The 20,153-nt window shown below is 44.2% G+C and overlaps 1 protein-coding gene and 1 long non-coding RNA gene across 2 annotated transcripts; one reads left to right on the top strand and one right to left on the bottom strand.

The window, feature by feature from the left end:
* Positions 1 to 356: 356 nt before the first annotated feature.
* On the bottom strand, positions 357 to 2,452 carry LOC147860186 (uncharacterized). The gene is made up of 3 exons (XR_015530273.1): positions 2,289 to 2,452; positions 1,985 to 2,008; positions 357 to 414 (listed from the first exon to the last, which is right to left on the bottom strand). It is a non-coding gene; the product is annotated as an uncharacterized LOC147860186 (long non-coding RNA).
* A 9,472-nt stretch (positions 2,453 to 11,924) lies between these two features.
* On the top strand, positions 11,925 to 14,937 carry LOC147860185 (uncharacterized). Its single transcript, XM_087324088.1, has 7 exons — positions 11,925 to 12,015; positions 12,105 to 12,444; positions 12,547 to 12,599; positions 12,708 to 12,791; positions 12,898 to 13,025; positions 14,052 to 14,179; positions 14,417 to 14,937. The coding sequence occupies exons 1-7, from the start codon at positions 12,007 to 12,009 to the stop codon at positions 14,935 to 14,937; spliced, it is 1,263 nt and encodes a 420-aa protein (XP_087180214.1). The 5' UTR covers positions 11,925 to 12,006.
* Positions 14,938 to 20,153: the final 5,216 nt, after the last annotated feature.

The raw sequence follows: 20,153 nt of genomic DNA, 5'->3' as shown, positions 1-20,153 counted from the left end.
AGCCCACGCCACCAAGCGGCGACCTTACCCCCTAGTTCTCGGCCGACATATGCAATCTTCGTACTATCTGGCGTGGGATAGAGCTCAAAATGAGACTCCCATCGGCCCAGCCACGTGCAGATTGCTTCTTCGGTTCTTTCCTTTTTATCTCCCGTAAATGGCTTTACGACAAATGATGGTTCACCCTGACGCTCATCAAGTCTATTAATCTCATTTTGGAGACTAATGACTCGTGCCTCGAGAGCACTTTGAGATTGCCGAAATTCGGTCAACTGCTGCGCGGTTGAACTAAGGAAATGTTGTACTTGTAAAATATACGCCTCAATGGACATTGTCCCAGGAGGATTTCCTTGAGGTCTTTCCGCTTGAGCGGAGGGCATCGGGTCGTTATTCTGAGCCATTGAATGATTATTTCTGGCAAAGAAATAAGATAAGGTCAGACAAATAGTCATAACATCTTGTCGTGGTGTAAACATATCATGGGCAAACATTAATCGATATCATGATCTCACGTCAATACCCCTCTAGACGTATGAGATGAGGTTCAAGATCAGGTTACTATGGTAACACAGAGGTGTTTTAAAAACCATGGGGGTGACAAATGAATGCCTTTCCCTGATCTCTATATCGATTTTTTTCATGGCGGCTCCCCGAGGCTCAACCATGTATGTTCGCGTCATGAATAGTTTATACACGAAAAAAATGTTAACAATAACTATGTTTCTGTGCCCACATATGTGGTTTCGGCTCTTTAAGTCCTATTACGAGGACCCCGAAGTGCACTTAGACCTAAAGTCTAAACATGTATTATAGTCATATGTATCAACGATGTTGTATGGTGTTGGTCATATTTGAACTCGAGACCTCGAGGACAAATACATTAAACACTTGAGCCAACCAAGTAGATTGCGCGTCTTGAATGTTTAATGTTTGAGGCGTATTCGAGATATGCGAGGCATTTGCCCCTATATGTTTTTGTTTAAAAGAAACATATAGGTCAAGTGGCCTTATTTCTCCCTCATTTATTACCCACTATGGTTGTACGCTACCTAACCTCAAGCCTCGTAATTACGATGGCATATGCCAAAGTGTAACCTAATGGTCAAGCCGAATGAGCCCTTGTGTCTTCGTAGGCTCATGTGGCCCATCACATGGTCACGTCATTACGAATGCCACTCGTAAGAACGAGCTCATGGTGGCATCGTATCCATGTAACGAGGGGAGATGTTGGATACGTGTGTCATTAGAGCGACCCTACTTGATGTGGATCAAGCCCGACGTATTCAACATCATTTTGGCTATACGAGGTTCGTTACGTAACGAAAGATCAAAGTGACCAACGGGAATTTCAACAATAAAAATTGTTGATAAAAGGGATGGTGACAACGCCATTCTCACAAAAATGTGAGGACGGCCACCAAAATCCTCTCCCCAATTAGGAAAACATTTGATATAAATCACGTAATCTAAAATATACACATATGTCAATATATCACATATATACGATCATAGACGTATATAAGTGACCACATATGCGTATACTAAATGAATCGTTTTTTTTTATATAGCCAACAATGATGTATTCGGGATACGTAATCGAGGCATATACCTCTACGCACACGAAACATCCGAAAATAAGGTTAAGCGTAATTCGCAATTGAGGTATTGACCTCTTACGCATAGTAAATCCAACGCATATCATTTCGAACGAATCGAGGTATTGACCTCGTACGCGAACGTAACATATGTTCGTGAACGTAATACGCAATTGAGGTAGTAACCTCGTACGCATACGACACTCATCACATATGATTTATATGTCAAACGAGGTATTGACCTCGTGGACATATGTAAACGTTTAAGATAACCAATTAAATACCACGTCAACATCATTGAATATATGAAAAAAAAAACTACATATTAAGTATACACATGTATAGAAGGGAGAAGAAAAATTAGATAAAAAAAATTAAGGAAAATTTACCGAAGTTCTTTCGCTAATCCTTGTCTGCATGAAGGCGACCGCACAACGATCAATCGCCACCCCACGCGAAGACAAAAAGAAAACCAAAAGAAACGTTAGTACATAGGCTCTGATACCAAATATTAGAGATTAGGTACTAAAGTAAGCATAAAATAAGGATATATCAATGATAGATCTAGAAAGAATAGAGAGAAAAGAGAGAAAGAAGGGTGCCGATCCACCCGACCACCCCCGAGCGAAGGGATCGAGACGGACTCGAGCCTCGATCGGCGTCCCATACCACCGCCTTGGCGTCGAGTCGTACCTGGATGATAGCGCGCTTGCTACAAGAGTCGTTCCACTCACGGACAGAGTCTCGACGTAGTCCATGCATGCTGAAATGAGGGTAGCTAGGCCTCTTATTTATAGTAATTCTCAAGGCCCCCAGCCATGTTCACACTTGGCCTTATGGGTTGTCTCAATCCCGAGGATTAAAAGTAATCCTCCCCTTCTTTAGACTCTTTGTTTAACCCTCACACTTATCCACGTGTATAGAATACTACGACAATTCTCACCACGGGATATTATATGGTCATGCCCGTAACATGAGGGGTAGAATTGGAAAATAGGAGAAACTGAATTAGGGGAGGATGTTAAAAGTTAAAATGTGAGGACTAGAGTTAAAGATAAGGAAAAGTAAGTGGGAGGGTATAGTGAAAATATTGAAAAGTTAGGGAAGGGGTAGAGTTGAAAATAGGTAAGGGTATGATGAGAATTAGGTAAAGATAAAAGAGGGGTAAAGTTAATATAGAGAGAGACTATGGAGGACCTCCGGTTCCGTCAGGCCGTTCAGTGTAAAATGGGCCTTAACCGTGGCCATTCTACCCGAGATGGCACCAAGTGGACACAATGCTTGTTGTGCCACTCAAGAGCACATACCATGGACTAGTGTGAATACAACCTACTCAATCGGCAAGCATCGTCGGTGTAGCGAAAATACGACAAAGATACGTTGTCGTGAAGGAAACCGTCCCCAGGCGCAAACCGTGTATAGTGTGTGTGAACCGGCCCTTACACGTGGGCACGTCCCTTGTCGTATAGTAGATAGGTAGGCACAAAGGTTAAATCCTAGGTAACAATATTCTATAAGGGAAATCAAGGAGTATCTCTGTCCGAAAGGACAGAGAATTAATGTGATGTAAACGGGTGAAACGGCCTCCCTCCTTGAGCTATACAAGAGAGGGAGACAGGGCGCGAGAGGGGGGGGGGGGAGAAAGTGTTGTCGGACTGGGACCGAGCTCTTCTTCTCTATCGTTCTCCATAGCTTTCTTTTGCGTAGGTTCCCAGGAGGCTGATTCTGCTCCGTGGAACGCTCGTGTGCTTCCGGCAGAATCTCCATCTTGCTCTCCTGTGTGCGTCGGTGATCAGGCGTCGGCATCCACCTCGCCGACCTGGTCGGCTGTAACCGTTCGAGTCATCTGCATACATACAAATACATGCCTATATTTACATACACACTCTAGTGTTCTCAACTCGCGTCTCCTGTGTTGTTGTGACGTGTCCCCGTGCGCTTCTTTGTCTATACGTGAGTTCTCTCTCTCTCTCTCTCTTTTCCTCACCTATTCCTCGGTCCAAGACCCTAGTGGTCCCGCCTTGTTCTCCACGTACGCGCATAACAACGTGACATATTTGGTGAACCCGACGTGAATAGGCGGTAGAGGAGTAGAAGATGAGGGGGTCGGACCTTGCAGAAGCCATGGCTTCGGCTGTAGACCGTATAGTGAGTGCGCGCGAAGGCGCCAACGCCCTTGATAGGGCTATCGAGGCGGTTGTCGGTACGATCGGCCGGTTTAGTGGGAAGGATGCCACAAGCTACTTGGCGTCCTACCGGGCTGAGATGGTAATGAGGGACATTCCGGAAGAGAGGCATCTAGCCGGATTCCCTCGAGTGGCGATGCCGGGTATCTCTATGGAGGTGCTCGAGGTACGGGCCGAGAGCCGGACATGGGAGGAGTTCGAAGGTCGGCTCCTCCAAAGATATGGGCTTGAAGATGCGCTTCGACTTTCGAAGCGGGACTTCATGGAGTGGGTGGAGACCCTCGACAAAGGAAGGAACGCGTCAGTGCTCCTTCGGGAGTTTGAGAAACGCTTCGCGCTCCTCTCGGTGCTTGACCGGACCGTTCTGGACACAAGCCGTGTCCTATTGTTTGTTAAGTCGGTTGACGAGCGGGATCAGGAGCAGGTACGCCTCCTATTGGAGACTGATGACGGGCTGACGACCGATTGGGCCGTGGTGAAAACGGTCTGTGGCCGTTTCGACAAACGGCGGGAATGGGTTGACAAAGGATCGACAGGGGCGGGCTCTGTCGCAGCAAAGAAGCTCGAGCCAACACCACCAACGCGAAGGGAAGAGACCTGAGATTGGCTCGAGACTGAGTCGGCTTCAACCGGCATGGTCAAGGGCTCGTCCGGGGGAGCAGCGCTGGAGGAACTGACGCAGATGGTAAAGGATCTCCAGATCGCCCAGGCACGGAGGGATGGTGGCGAACAGGTTCGTGACCGACGACCTCTGGCTGAAAACAGGTGCATGTGGTGTGACGCGGTTGGGCACATCCGGAAGGACTGCGGGGACTTCGCCGAGGCGATGAGAAGCAATGTGGTGTACCTGTGGAACGGTCGGGTGCACGCCAGCGAGACCCGAAGGGCCCTGAACCTAAACGTCAGGCGAGGGGGTATGAAAAGGTTGATGGAGGAGGCGGCGGCTCGTCACGCGGAGACCGTCCACTACTCGGCATCAGCTGGTATTCGGGTCGGAGGTGGCGAGGTCCCGAAGACGAACAAAGCCGGGTTCTGGCCGACGATGCTGGAAGGCCTCGCCGGCGCACGGCTGAGGAAAGAAGAGGTGGACCGCGTGGAAAAACGGGTCCGGGAGGTAACCGGGTGGAGTGACTCGGTGGAAGAAAAGACGGGCTTCATCGAAGCCGCTTGTCAAAACTACGAGGCTCTGGTGGAGGACAAGCGGAGGGGCCGGGCCCTCGCAGCGATATGAAACTCGATTTGGGCAAAGACGGAATAAGGCCGTTGTAACCGACGCCCAGGATAATCCCAAGAAGGGCGGATACCGGCTGGGCACAGAAATCGAAAGATCCACTGACCTGCGAAAGGTCCTGGAAGAACGAATCCTCGACAGCAAGGTGGAGCTATCGCTGAGGGAAGTGCTCGGGATCGCCAAGAAGGAGTTCCACGACTCCATCGTAGACTTGGTGAAGAGGAAGAGGCTGTCGACAGAGATAGAACCGGAGAAGCCGGTGGAGGTGCGAATGACGCACATAGAGGACATGGCGCTAGAAGACGAGTTGGCGGAGAGCCACTATTCGAGGCCACACTGGGCCAGAGCGACAACGGAGACCCCTGTGAAGATCGGAGATGTTCATGAACTGGTGGTGGCGTTGGTGGACCAGGGTTCAAAAATCAATTTGATGTCCATGGATTTCTATAAGAAGGGAAAATGGTTGATCAACACCAAGCACGGGTGGAAAATACGGGCGGCGACGCGTGCCACCGAAGAATTGCATGGAGCCTGCCCGAACGTACGAGTAAAGATCGGCGATGTCGAGATTGACCAGCACTTCTTCATGCAGGAGACGTCCTCACATCCGGTTATACTAGGAGAACCGTACATCACGACAACACGGATGGAGACCAAGGTGCTGGACAACGGCTCGGCCTATGCAAGGGTCAAGAGCCAGGATGGGCGTCACTTGGTCCAGTTCCTGACGGTGAGACTGAACCATGAGAGGAACCGCGAGACCCTCGGGGGCGAAAGCCGAGAGGATTTTTGAAGAGGGCTATCAAGGCGTGGGGCCACGATAGTCCGGACACTCTGGGAAAACCCCACAAGTGTATGATAGCGAGGAAGACCTGTGCTATAAGTAGGGAATTTTGGTTCTCCGACAACGGAGGGTGTACGATAGTCGACGTTGTTGGCCGGAAGAAGAGAAGGGCGGAGGAGCGACTTCGGGCATGTGGCGTCCTCGACCTCGGAGAGGAAATCAATGGAGCCATGGAGGCAGTCTCTTTCAACGATACCTTGGGGGAGCTGCGGGAGGTAGTCGGAGGAGTCCTTAAAGAGGACCGAACGATTCTGGTATGTTCGGAAAAGATGTACGAAGTCATCGCGGACTTCAATAGAGGGCTCGAGTCGGATCGGACGGCCCGGGTGGACACGAGGTACAAGACTGTGGACCGGAAGGTAAGGCCAGTCGCGGCTCCCTTGCCGGAGGGCAGCGAGTTGAGAATAAAGGGGGTTGCGTCGGACCCGAGTTTACGAAATCCGGCCCGCATAGGACACACGTTCACCGACATAACGCTGCGCGAGCTCAAAATCGGTGGGGGCGGCTTCCTACTGCTGGCGGAAGAGAACCGTTTTCGGGGAATGCTCGGAAGGCACGGGAAGGCTTTCACATTCTCACCGGAGGAGATCGGGTGCGTAGACCCAACAGTCGTGGAACCGATGGTGATATTCACGATACCGCATGTGCCATGGAGTCTCAAACCGATCCCAGTACCCAGAGCTCACATCTCGAAGCTGATGGAGTTGTTAAAGCAGAAGGTCGAGATGGGAATCCTCGAACCGTCAAGTGCCCCATACTCGAATCGGTGGTTTACCGTGCCGAAGAAGGACGGCATGCTGTGCTTTATTCAAGACCTACAGCTGGTCAACAAGGTGACCATTCGAAACGCAGGAATCGGACCGACAATAGACGAGTTCGCGGAGGCCTTCGCCAGAAGGTCGATTTACCCGGTCGGTGATCTCTACTCGGGGTACGATCAGTTCCAGCTTGCCGTAGAGAGCAGAGACATCACGACAATGCGAACTCCTCTCGGCTTAGTACGGATGTGTACCCTGCCGCAAGGAGGGACGAACTCGGTGGCTCACATGGTGAACGCAATGAACAAAGTGCTGAGGGATTGTATCCCGCACATCACCATGCCGTTTTTGGACGACGTCCCGATCAAGGGATGCCCGGTGGAGGAAAGGGACGAGACGATCGAACCGGACGGATGCCGGAAATTCGTGGCGACGCACATCGATGACTGCGAGAAGGTGCTGCAGAGGTTGGAGGGAGCGGGGCTCACCTTTTTCGGGGGAAAATCGGCCTTCGGGCAATCAGAGATCATGGTCGTCGGACACCTATGCAGGCCGTACGGCCGGAAACCATCTCCGGCTAAGGTAGAAGCCATCTCCACGATGAAGAACGACTGTAGCTCGATCACGGAGGTTTGGAGGTTCTTGGGAGCGTGCGCGTTCTACCACATATGGATCCCGCATTACGCTCACGTCGCGGAGCCGTTATACGGGTTGCTGAAAAAGGGGCGAAAATTCGAGTGGAGAGACGAGCATACAGAGTCTGTCCGGAAGATGAAGGAAGCACTTGTCGCGGCTCCGGCACTCCAGAAGGCTGTCTACGGACAGAGCACTCCAATTTACGTAACGGTAGACACGAGTCCGACCAGGATCGGATGGGTCATCAACCAAGAGGACGAGGACGGCATGCGTTCCCCGATCCGGTTCGGCGCGAAGGTCCTCAGCGAATGACAACGAGGATACGCCCAAGTTAAACGTGAGCTCTGGGGTATCATTTCGGCGGTAAAGGCCGATAAAGACTACTTGATCGGGACAGAGGTAATTATCGAGGCGGACTGCTTGCCAATCCTTGGCATGGTTTCCGGATGCGTGACGCCGGACCTGGCAATGCTCGGGTGGATAGCGTACATCAAGTCCCTGAATCCGGAAATATGACACATTTCTGGGAAAGACAACGCCATGGCCGACATGCTTTCAAGGGCGAGATTCGAAAACGACGGTGGCATGGTTTCAGAGGACGAGGAAGTCGGCGTGGACTTCTTCGAGGCGGCTTACATAACAACCGGCAGGGAATGCTCTCCAACGCTTAACGATTTCGACGAGAGCAAGTACGACGGGGAGTGGCTGCAGATCGGCGGGATCCTGAGAACAATGACACCGTACGCGGCATGGACAACGGATGAGGCCAACCGGATTCGGAAGAAAGCCTGCCGATTCTTTCTCCGGGACGGATACATATGGAAGCACCCGAAGAAGAGGAACGGCATCCCGCTCCGAGTGGTGGCGAAGAAGGAGGAACAGGAGGATTTGCTGGCAGCGTACCACGATAGCCCGTGGGCTGGACACCGTGGAACGTGGGCCACGTTCGAAAAGCTAAAGGGGAAGTATTGGTGGCCGGGACTATACCGGGACATGCATCCGTTCGTGACGACTTGCGAAAGAAAGATGTCAGGTGCACTCCATGATCCGACATCGGGACGAGCTTCACCCGACCTACCCTCCGACCGTCCACTTCAAGTGGATGGTGGATTTGGTGACGATGCCAATGGGGGTAGGACAGATGGGGTATTGGTGCTGGCTCGGGAAGATCTAACGAACCAGGTTGAAGGCCGAGCCCTGCAGAACAAGACGACGACAACCGTGTGCCGGTTTTTGATTGAGGACGTAGTATGCCGATCCAGGTGCGTAGGGAAGATCGTGGCTGACCGTGGTGAGTTGGACGCAGAAGAGGCCGAAGAGCTGTTCGACCGGCTAGGAGTCAAACTTTCGCTCACCACAACGTACAATCTGGAGGCGAACGGGAAGGTGGAGCGCGGACACGGGCCACTTGTCAATGTGCTAGTACGGGCGTGCGGAGGCCGAGTCGGGGATTGGCCACGACTGCTACCATATGCCTTGTGGGCGGACCGGACTACGCACAGTTCGGTAACCGGGTTCATGCCGGCCGAGCTGATGTTCGGATAGAAGCCGATCATACCAACAGAGCGAACGATCTCCTTGTTGGCCACGGTGGACTGGAGGGATGAGATGAGCCGGGAGGAACTGTTGACAGCGCGGATTCGACAGCTCGAGTGGAGGCCGGAGGATGTAGAGCGAGCCGCGGAGAAACTTCGAGTAGCGAGGATAAGGAACAAAGCCCGGTTCGACCGAACACACCGATTCAGGCCAAGGAAGATCGAGGAAGGCGACTGGATGCTAGTCTACGACAGCAGCCTCGACAATCAGCACAAGCCCACACAGAAGTTTGCGAGCAGGTGGTTCGGGCCTTACGTAGTAACAGGCGCCAACGGCAATGGGACGTACCATCTCGCGGAGCTCGACGGTACGAGAATGGCGATACCGGTAGCGGGGAAGAGGATCAAAGCGTTCAAGAAATGGCACGACGGGGAGCCGGGGCTAGGGGGCATAGACATCGACAACAAGCAGCCCGAGGCGGAGGATGAACCGGTAAACGAGGAATAAAAGCAAGGATCGGTTTTCTCCCATAGGAACCCAGTTTTGGCGCATACCGGTGGATGCGCAGTTAGGTGGGGGCGGATGTCGTGAAGAAAACCGTCCCCAGGCGCAAACCGTGTATAGTGTGTGTGAACCGACCCTTACACGTGGGCACGTCCCTTGTCGTATAGTAGATAGGTAGGCACAAAGGTTAAATCCTAGGTAGCAATATTCTATAAGGGAAATTGAGGAGTATCTCTGTCCGAAAGGACAGAGAATTAATGTGATGTAAACGGGTGAAACGGCCTCCCTCCTTGAGCTATAAAAGAGAGGGAGACGGGGCGCGAGAGGGGGGAGGGGGGAAGTGTTGTCGGATTGGGACCGAGCTCTTCTTCTCTATCGTTCTCCATAGCTTTCTTTTGCGCAGGTTCCCAGGAGGCTGATTTTGCTCCGTGGAATGCCCGTGTGCTTCCGGCAGAATCTCCATCTTGCTCTCCTGTGTGCGTGGGTGATCAGGTGTTGGCATCCACCTCGCCGACCTGGTCGGCTGTAACCGTTCGAGTCTTCTGCATACATACAAATACATGCCTATATTTACATACACACTCTAGTGTTCTCAACTCGCATCTCCTGTGTTGTTGTGACGCGTCCCCGTGCGCTTCTTTGTCTATACGTGAGCTCTCTCTCTCTCTCTCTCTCTCTCTCTCTCTCTCTCTCTCTCTCTCTTTTGCTCACCTATTCCTCAGTCCAAGACCCCAGTGGTCCCGCCTTGTTCTCCACGCACGCGCGTAACAACGCGACAACGTGAACTAAGGGGAAAAAAAAAAATCGAAAATAATTAAAATCATTTTAGGGAGTGGTGTACATTGTATTAAACTAAGGGAATGGGTGGGGGGACAGTTGTTGCATATTCAAGACTATTTTGGGGGCTATTTCTCCCTCATGTTTAATTTAGGACACCACATTAAATCCTTTTGGCGCTGCTCCCAAGTGTTTCCTCTTCCGCCTTCCAATTGAGACAACGTAGGTCTTCACAGCGCACACTCTAGTCTTCCGCCTTCCAACTCAGGTCTTCACAACGCACTCTAGTCTTCCGCCTTCCAACTCAGGTCTTCACAGTGCACTCGAAATGTCGTTTTGTTGTTCTCTGCATCACTTGTCTTCCCCATCTTCTCCTTCCTTCAGTATGTCTTCTCCATCTTCTCTTTCACTCGGTATGTCTGCGTCTATTTCTATGAAGTGGTTATTTCTATACAGTACTGTTAATTGAATGTATACTCTAGCAATCTGAAATTGGCACATATGAAGATTAATGTTGAATAGGAATCTTAAAATAATGTAAACATGACATGATAACATGAATCTGAAATATTTACACCAGCCTTGTTAGCCAAGTGGTTTAGAACTTGCATATTTGGAGTCTATAATGTTCTAACTAATGGTTTCAACCAAGTGCTTCTGGTCATTTTACAAGCCCAGCATGGATGTTTTAATGATATAATGGATTAGCAACATCCAGGCTGGGCTTGTAAAATGACCAGCTAGGAGCAGCAAAATATACAGTTTGAGTTGACATAAGTTATTCATCATGGAAAACGCTAAACATAAATTGTCTTTGTATGTTCTAGCAATCTTCATGAGAGTCTTAAATTGATCCATGTTAAGGTTTTATATGGGTTGAGACGTTTAACATGAATACCAATATGTTAATAAGGCTTGATAAACGGTTTGAAGAACCAACAGATTTGGATTTCATTGATGGGGGCGTTTTTTATGGAAAAAGTAAATGAATAGTGTGTGTGTTATGAACTCATGCATAACATGCGTTATGTTATACTTATCTTAGTCTTAAACTCTAGTTAAGAAGACTTCATGATGTAAACAGTATGCATGCATCTCATCATCTTGTGAGTCATAAAACTTATGTATTTCAAACAACAAGTTTATTGATGCAATTATTTCTTAAAAGTTAATTGTTTTGGAAAAGGAATATATGACTGTGGCAAACTCTCAAATGTTTATCCGATTTCCGGTTGATGTTTATGCTATGGGGTATTAACTATGTTTATTTTACAATGTATTAAGCACTTATTTTGATTAATTAGGTGTTGAAATAACAAGAAATTAGGTGTTGGAATATATGAGAGTGACAATGGTTGTCGATGAGGAGAGTGAGGTGTCCCTTAACAAATCTATGTCTGAGAGGAGAAAGAGACGTGTGGTTCTTCACATAGTCCGTTATTTACTAGAAGTAATTGAGAGATTTAGGTTGGAGGATCGTAGGGATATTATCTCTAGAGTGTTGCACCATCAACTTTTGAATGAAGACATGGAGAATATTAAGTTTAGGGACCAATGCGTTTCAGAGGAAATTGTAGAGTATATGAAGTCATTTAGTGAAAGGGGTAGAGAACATAGATAAGCTTGGTGCAAAGAGAGCATCCCTTCACATGGTTGTAAATGGTACAACGAAAAAAAAAATAGTGATACTAAAGTTGCCTTAGCACTTGGTATCCAAAGAAGGAACTTGAGGAAGCATTGGTCAAATATACAATCAAATCAATTGAAGTAGTTGGGGTTAGGCCATAGATGACGAAGTGATGCATTGTCTCATGAGATTATTGAGGAAGTGGGTTCCCTTTGGGCAAAAAACACACGTGTCTCACTGAATAAAAAAGATGTATGTAGACAACGTATAAGTCGGGGTAGGTACCAGATTCACCCAAGACACTTCTTGGAGATGATTGAGGTAATTCAATTTTTTATCTATTTGGTTTTAAATATTTTGTTGTTTACTAAATGCTTCTATTAATGTTACCTATTTATTGAGTGATGTAGGCTGAATTGTTCATGAACTTCAAAGACCAACATCCTAGCATCAATCTTGGATTTCGCAAGTTCCAAGGTTTGAAACCATTTTTTGTTAGAAAGTTAAAGGAGAGGAACACATGTTGTTGTGTGTACCACATTAAAATGGACATGTTAAGGCTTGGCGTGAACAATATGCGTACTGATTCTAAGGGTATACACAGGGATGGGTGTGTTTGCACTTGTGAGGTATGTAGACCAAATGGGAGTGGTAATAGATGTAATGCGCGAAACATGACTTATGCAACAGTTTCTGAGTTATGGAGGTCTTTTGTTTGTGAAAAAAAACCATCATCTGAGTGGCATGATCGTACATGTCTTGTTAGAACATGTAAGGTTTGCCCACAACCGTTATTTTGTAGATAGGAGGTTGACGTGGATAACTGTCATATTGTGAAATGGAAATATTTAGAGTATGTGACAGAAAATATAGGTAAGGGTCTCATTAGTAAGCGTATCAAGGAAGTATATAAGGAGACATGTGCTGCTACCCTTGTCTCAAAGTTTAAGAAGCAACTCGGGGAGTTCATTCCACATAACTTTAGGAGTTATTGGCAAAATTCACAATTCAAGGAATGTATAAATAACTTACCACCAGATGTTATGGTATCTGTTATTGACTTTGCAAAGAACTATACCTTTAAAGTTGAAAATGAGGTTTAGTCAATGCATTGGTACAATGACCAATGTACAATACTTGTACATATTTGCTACTACAGAAAAGATGGTGAGTTACATAAGAAATCAATATTCTATATTTCAGATGATAAAAAGCATAATACGCGATTTGTTCAACATTGTTTTAAGCTTCACCACGCAGATTTATTGTCCTTGGGTGTTAACTTTTATTGCCATTGGGTCTGGTCTGATGGTGCTGCCTCACAATTTAAGGTGGCTCGGTCCTTCTACTTTATTGCAAGGCAAGGAAATAATCCATATGATTGGTGCTTATAACTGAAAGTCTATTTTGGTAATACTTCATAGTAGATGTCATCTATTGCTTGAGTTTCCTACCAGTACGAATATTATATGAATAGACATAAAAAATGTTTGTATAAAATACAATTAGTAATTCTCCTACTACATGCACCAGTACTGTCTTGAAATGTTTGTACTAATTATGGTGTAAGTCTTGTATGTATGGTTCAAAGCCTTGAAAAGTATCCTTATTTTACAACTTAGTAGTATCATCCCACATGCACAAGTACTGACTACAATTCAACGCCTTGTAAAGTACCCTTATTTTACAACTTAGTACTATTATCCCACATGCACAAGTACTGACTATGTTTTACAACTTAGTACTCAGATACCGCATGCACAAGTACCAATTGATAACTTTGTGGTGTCATCCCACAGGCAGGAGTACTAATTTGTAACTTAGCATTGTCCTCTCTCGTGCATTAGTACTATCTTCTTTCGGTCATTACTACTCATTTATAACTTTGTTCATTAGTACTAATTAGGATGGGTCTCTCTAGTGCATTAGTACTAAATAATAACTTAGTACTGTCCAACTTTGTTCATTAACCCAAGTTTATAACTTATGATTGTCATGACCCATTAGTACAAACATTAGTACTAATTATTAGCATGAGAACTATCCAACTATGTTCATTATTACTAATTATTAACTTAGTACTATCCAACTTTGTTCATTAAGACCAAGTTATAACTTAGGATGGTCCTCTCTCATGAATTAATACTAATCAATAGCTTAGTACTATCCTCTCTTGTTCATTTCTTTTAATTTATAACTTAGTACTGTCCTCTATCATTCATTTCTATTAATTTATAACTTAGTAATGTCCTCTCTTGTGCATTAGTGGAAATTTTGGTTTAAGTTATGTTAAGAGATGTAAGCTCCAGTAATGCACTAACTCTGTTTGTTGGCTAACTATCATGCAAAACACCCAGATACTTCTCATTGACAAACATTAGGATGCAATGGAACTACTTTGGGTCTGGACATGTAAAAGGAGAGCACGATGGCGGGGGGGCTGTGATCAAGCATGCTCTTACAAGTGAACAGTTGGATAATAAAGGTGTGAAGTTACAAAATGCACATGATGTTGTGGAGTGGCTGACATGGAAGATGTCAGATGATGGTAAGAATAGATTGTTTATTGAGGTTGGTGCTAATGAGGTGGATAGGAGTAAATCATATGGTTGTAAAACTGTGAAAGGGACGTGCAAGACCCATTGTGTTTTAGGGTTTAGTCGCAGGGACACAACACAATTGTTATTCCGTAGTTTATTGTGCTTTTGTTCCATGTGTTTAGATGAAGCTTGGGATGAATGCACCAATCTATCAATTGTGGAGCCATGGAAGCTACAGAAGCTTGAGATTGAACAATGTGTGGATATCCAGGAAGACGAACATGCAGACAATATTGTATCCTACAACCAATGTGAGGACTTGGTAGTATTATTGGAAGTTGGAGATCATTTTACAGTGCTCAAATCTCCTCAAAATGAAGATTTTGAAGACTACTACATTGTGGTGTGCAAGCAAGGAAATACAATATTGGAAGAAGTCGTGAGGGACGGTTGGGGCAACATGTTCAACGTTGGTGAGTGTGTTGTGTATGGCAACTACTATGCAAAGTTACCACAATGCAAGAACACGTATGCATTATTAAAAGATGCACCCACTGCAATAATCTATGTTGACGCTGTCATCGCAATCAAGTTCACTATGAGTCAAGCAAAGCACAAGGTTAAGGGATACAACACTGTCTACAAGGTCCCCAAAGAGGTTCACGAACACATATTGGGGGAGGTCTCCCTCTTTAATTCTTAGAATGGTAAGCACTATTCATATGTAACATTCGCATGTCTTGTAAACTCTGGCCAATGGAAATATATCATCTTTGGTTTTCTTATGAGTTTGCAATGACAAAGCTCTTAATCTCGGTGTTTTGTTTAGATATGTATGTATCTTTTACATACAATTTATGGTGAAAAATATCTTTGGTTAGTACTAAAACTATGTTAAGTGTTTCCTAACCTAGAGATGTCTAAGATAGGAGTGTTCATTCCACACATGTTTCTAGTGTGTGGTACACTCATGAGGGTGTGGTTGAGTAGATGAGGGAACAGATTGAACATGTTAATTGTTAGTACTAATACAATGGTTCGTTCAAGTATACATACCATGTTATGCCTATAACTATTTTAGAGTTCATATATATCAAAGTCACTACAATGCATTAAAATATAGTACTAATACTGTGCTAAGTGTTTACTAACCTAGACATATCCAAGACATGAGTGTCATATGTGTCCATAACAAGCGTCAATGTCATATGTGTGCATAACAAGTGACATTCTTACTAAGATGAGACCTCAAATAGTATCAAATTCACATTCTTACAAATATATGTATCAAAGTTAGTACATTGCATATCAAGTTGGTACTAAATTAGTCACTAAGATGAGTACTCAAATAGTATCAAGTTCAAATTCAGGATAAGTAAACCAAAACAGTGCCAAGAAGTAGTTAATCAAAAACTTGCTCATATGGTAATCAATTACAAACAATGATCTAAATACAAAAAACTTTGTGTTTAGTTTTTTCTAGATCTTCTAATGCGCCTATTTTTTGTTACACTCTTCTCAGATTTCACACCCTTCTTCTTCTTCATCTTAAAGACACGAGGTAGTAGACTACTGAGTGGCAGTTCATCATCGGAGGGGGGGGGGGGGGGGGGGGCAAGCTTGAGGGAACCTTGTGCTCTACTGCAACTGCCTGAGACGCACACACTTCCAAGAAGATCTTGTTGATAGTATTAGCATTAATCTGCTCTTCATGGGTAGAACTAGTGTTCTACAGTAACACAGTATTCGTCGTACAAACATGTTCCTCTTCTTGGGTGGTTGCCATCTTCATTGCAAACTCCTCGTATTTGATGCTAGACACCTGGTTCTTTGTACAGTCTTGTTCCAAGTGTAGGCTACTTGTGGTGTTTTGGTAAGACATGTGATTTGTAGTACCACCTTGTTCCTCTTCTTGGGTGATAGCTACAATCTCCTTAATGATACAGTCTTGCCCCATGTTTACGGTACTGTCAAAGTTCTTCAACTCCTCTTCATGGGTGATTTCACATTCCTCATGTGTGGTGCTATTTGAGTCTGAAAAATCAAGATTGCTCCATAGACTGCCTGAATCATCTGATGCTATTTGGGAATCTCCATGTTCTTCTATTCCTAAATAACAAGAACAATATCAATTCACATTCTTACAAAGTGAAGGAACCTAGCCATATCAATTAACATACTAGATTAAGGGACAATCGTTTACCTACTGTTACATCTCCATCCGGGACTTTTGAAGATGATTCTTTGCAGATGATTGTGTTTGTCATGTGTTGCAAGACCTGGTTTGCATTGATATCACACTCGTCATTATTGCTTGGGATGGTACCAGTCTCAGGTTGAGGCTCTAAATAATGCCGAGATTTTACATCACTTTCTATATATTAATAGACCAAAACCATTATCGTCACTTGGGTGATATGGTCAAAATAACTATTATATAAGAGGGTTCACAACATGTACCTACGAGGACGATAAATTCTGCTTCATGTTGTGGCTCTGAATCGGTATCTCCATTTTCATTAATTGTTTCTTCCTTGTCTAACAACAAAAGCACGTGGTCTTAGTCTAACTCATTAACTTTACAACTCTCAAAGTTTGTGAGAATTTGTATGACCCACCACTACAATGAACTCTGCATTTCTTCCCCTTTCCATACAATTTCCTTGCAGCATTATGCTTCTTCGTAGGCTCTTTGATAGAAACATAAGAAATTAGAAGTATAGCAACAATGCATTATTAAAAGTTCACACACAATTAGCATTACCATTCACACAGTCAAGGGGAGCCGAGCTAGGAGAATTTGTTTGAAGCAACACATCCTCCACTGTTCCAATGGCCTTTCTCATACATTCATCTTCATCATAAATTTCCTCAGTTACCACTAAGGAATGACCATGGACTTTGGAATTTGCAGCAGACTCTATACGTAGTAGCCCGGGGGCTGGTTGGTCAGTTACCTTCCCTGGTGTGGTGTTGCTTGATACAACAACATTCATATTATAATTGTACATTAGTTCTAACATGACTACAATGTTACAAATATTATCAGTACTGAATCAAGTGGACATTTAAGACCTTTAGTACTAAAAAATTAGTCTTGTTCCAACTGATCACCAAGGAATATGCATGTAACAATAATATTAGTACTAAAACAACAAAGAGGAACTTGAGGACACAATATAGAACCATGTGGACATGCTGTCGATATTTGTTCGGTACTAAACAAAAGACCTACATACCTATTTGTTCGGTCATCCAGAGCCTATTTGTTCAGTTCTCCTATTTGTTAGTACACATACAAGTGATACAACTAAACATTTAAGACGTTCAGTACTAAATAATCAATACTGAATCAACTCAGCACCAAAGGATACAATGTAATTAGTAAGTTAATACTAAAACATCAATCAAGGAACTTGAGAAAACAGTACTGAACCACTTGGACATAAAACGTACAATGTAATGGACAGTGTTAGTACTTATACAAGTTATACAACGAATCAATTAAGACATTCAATACTAAATAATCAGTACTGAATCAACTGATCACCAAGGAATACAATGTAATCAGTAATGTTAGTACAGAATCCTCCAACAAGGAACTTGAGGGCACATTACACAACCACCTGGACATGCATATTTCATGTAATGAACAATGTTAGTACTAAAAAAGCTAGACCTTCATGCCTATTTGTTTGGTCATCCAGAGCCTAAGCCAAATGGACACAAAAAGTACAATGTAATGAATAATGTTAGTGCACATGCAAGTTATACAACTAAAGATTTAAGATCCTCAGTACTAAATAAGATTCACATTGTCAACTGATCACTAGGGAATACAATGTAATCAATAATGTTAGTACTGAATCATATAAAAATGATCACCAAGGAAAATACTCATGGGTATAAGACCAGAACCAAATGTTAAAATTATAAAAGCATAGTATAAAAATTACATATGTTCTTAATCACATACCATAGGAATGTATTTTCAAACCCCAAGTTAAGTACCATTCGGCGCCAACTGTACTTTTACAGTGTAAACATATATTTTCTTTCTCAAAACGGTACTTAGCGCATAAACAATGATATGTGTGCAAGCATGGTGTAATGATAGCATCGATGGCCTCAAACTTGAATCCAAGGCCATAGAATACACACCTTCAAATACGAGACACAACATACACTATATTAGCAACGATGATATTTTATACAATAGAAGGTCAAGTTGTAAAAATATAAACCATTACCTTGATACAATAACTCTTGTAATGGTACTTTCATTGCAAGTGGGATGCTCAAGTACTTTGGCCATAGAGGATCTAAACCTTTATCTTTTAGACCCTTCATCAAACATGTCAGGTTCTCAGAGTGACTTTTTAAGCCTTATAACTTATCATCAATTTCAGAACGAGATGACCTCCATGTCTATAGATCTTTCTTCTATTTTCCCAGTTGAGTGCCCATATTTGTCATATCCTTCAACTCCTCTTTCAACAGATCGCTTTCAGAATGTTGGATTGTTGCTGTTATCCATTCGTATGTATTCGATATAGATGTGAATTGTTTCTCGACCGCCATCTCATAGATGAAACTTCTTCCAAATCGGTGAGTAGCGCTTGCATTCTTGTTTGCATGGAAGCTATGCAATGCAACAATCGTTGTTCATGCTTTTCTGTCAGTGTAGCTCTTTCTTTTGCAATCTGTTTAGTCAACACAAATGCCCTAGCTGGGATTTCAATGTGACAGGTACCCTCAGACTTCATAGTAGTGTTGGTAGTTGGGGATCCTCTATAATGTGATGATTGATGATGAGCAAAATCTTCCCAATCAACTTCAATGCCACCATGGAGTTCACATTCAAATGCACGTGCAAAAACAGTTCCTACCTCATTGTTTAGGATATGTTTTGTATCATAAACTTGTTCATATCGTGACTTTAGTTCAGTGATATAATCCTTCTTCAATTGAGTGAGGTAAAAAACCTCTCCTCGTCTCCGGTTGTGATGAGCAGCCCCATGTTTTTTATCATCCACATGTCTACGTCTTCATAAGTGTCAGGTCGTGCACGAAGGAAATATCCCCATCTTAACTTTCTACCTCGAAGGATGTTTGTGACCATCTTCTTGCCATGAGATGTTGACAACTTAAACCTCCCTCTGGTGGGGGTCATCTTACTTTCTTTGATGGAGGTCCTTTTTCTTTCCTTGCATGGTGTGTTGACATTTTCTTTGACCATTTTCGTCTTCGTGGGTGTCTTCCTTGTCATGTGAGTCTTATCTCTCCTCTTCACCTCACAAACACAACAATAGTAAATAACAATAGATCAATCACAACTGTCTTTTTTCATCATATGATTAAATCACACATAATAAGAACAACAATGAGACATAACAACCCTAAACATACTTCAAGTTGGCTCAAAAACAAGATTCATGCATGTACAATTTTCTCTTGAAAGTGCAGATGGGAGGAAAGACAAAAACATCAACAACAAAGATAAAACCTACAACATAATGTTAACTCCCGATACACAACATATACATCCTAAACCATGGAAAATCATTTCAGTGTACCATCATAGAACCATCTTCCAATATGTCAACATGTACCAAATTCTAAATCATGCAATAAATGACATATGCATGTAAAGCACTCTCAATTTCAAGCATATGCATGTACAAGTGTTTGAAATGATCAAGGGAGAACAACACAAAAAACAACAACAAAACCCTAACATGTAGCAGAACGTGAAGGTACGCCTAAAGCAAGATTACCTTTTCAGATGTCGTTAGGGTTGCAAATAGCAGGATTACCTTTCTGAAGTCCTTGTAGAGGGGACACGTTTGAAGCACGGGTTGCAAGCAAATGGACACACCTGGTAGAGGGAACACAATGACTTGAGAACACCTGGAGGTA

This window comes from Azolla caroliniana, unplaced genomic scaffold, assembly GCF_043228905.1.
Source record: "Azolla caroliniana isolate FFs.n. ecotype wild unplaced genomic scaffold, voAzoCaro1.0.p SCAF_9, whole genome shotgun sequence".
Classification (NCBI taxonomy): Eukaryota; Viridiplantae; Streptophyta; class Polypodiopsida; order Salviniales; family Salviniaceae; genus Azolla; species Azolla caroliniana.
This window is presented reverse-complemented; position numbering and strand designations above follow the sequence as displayed.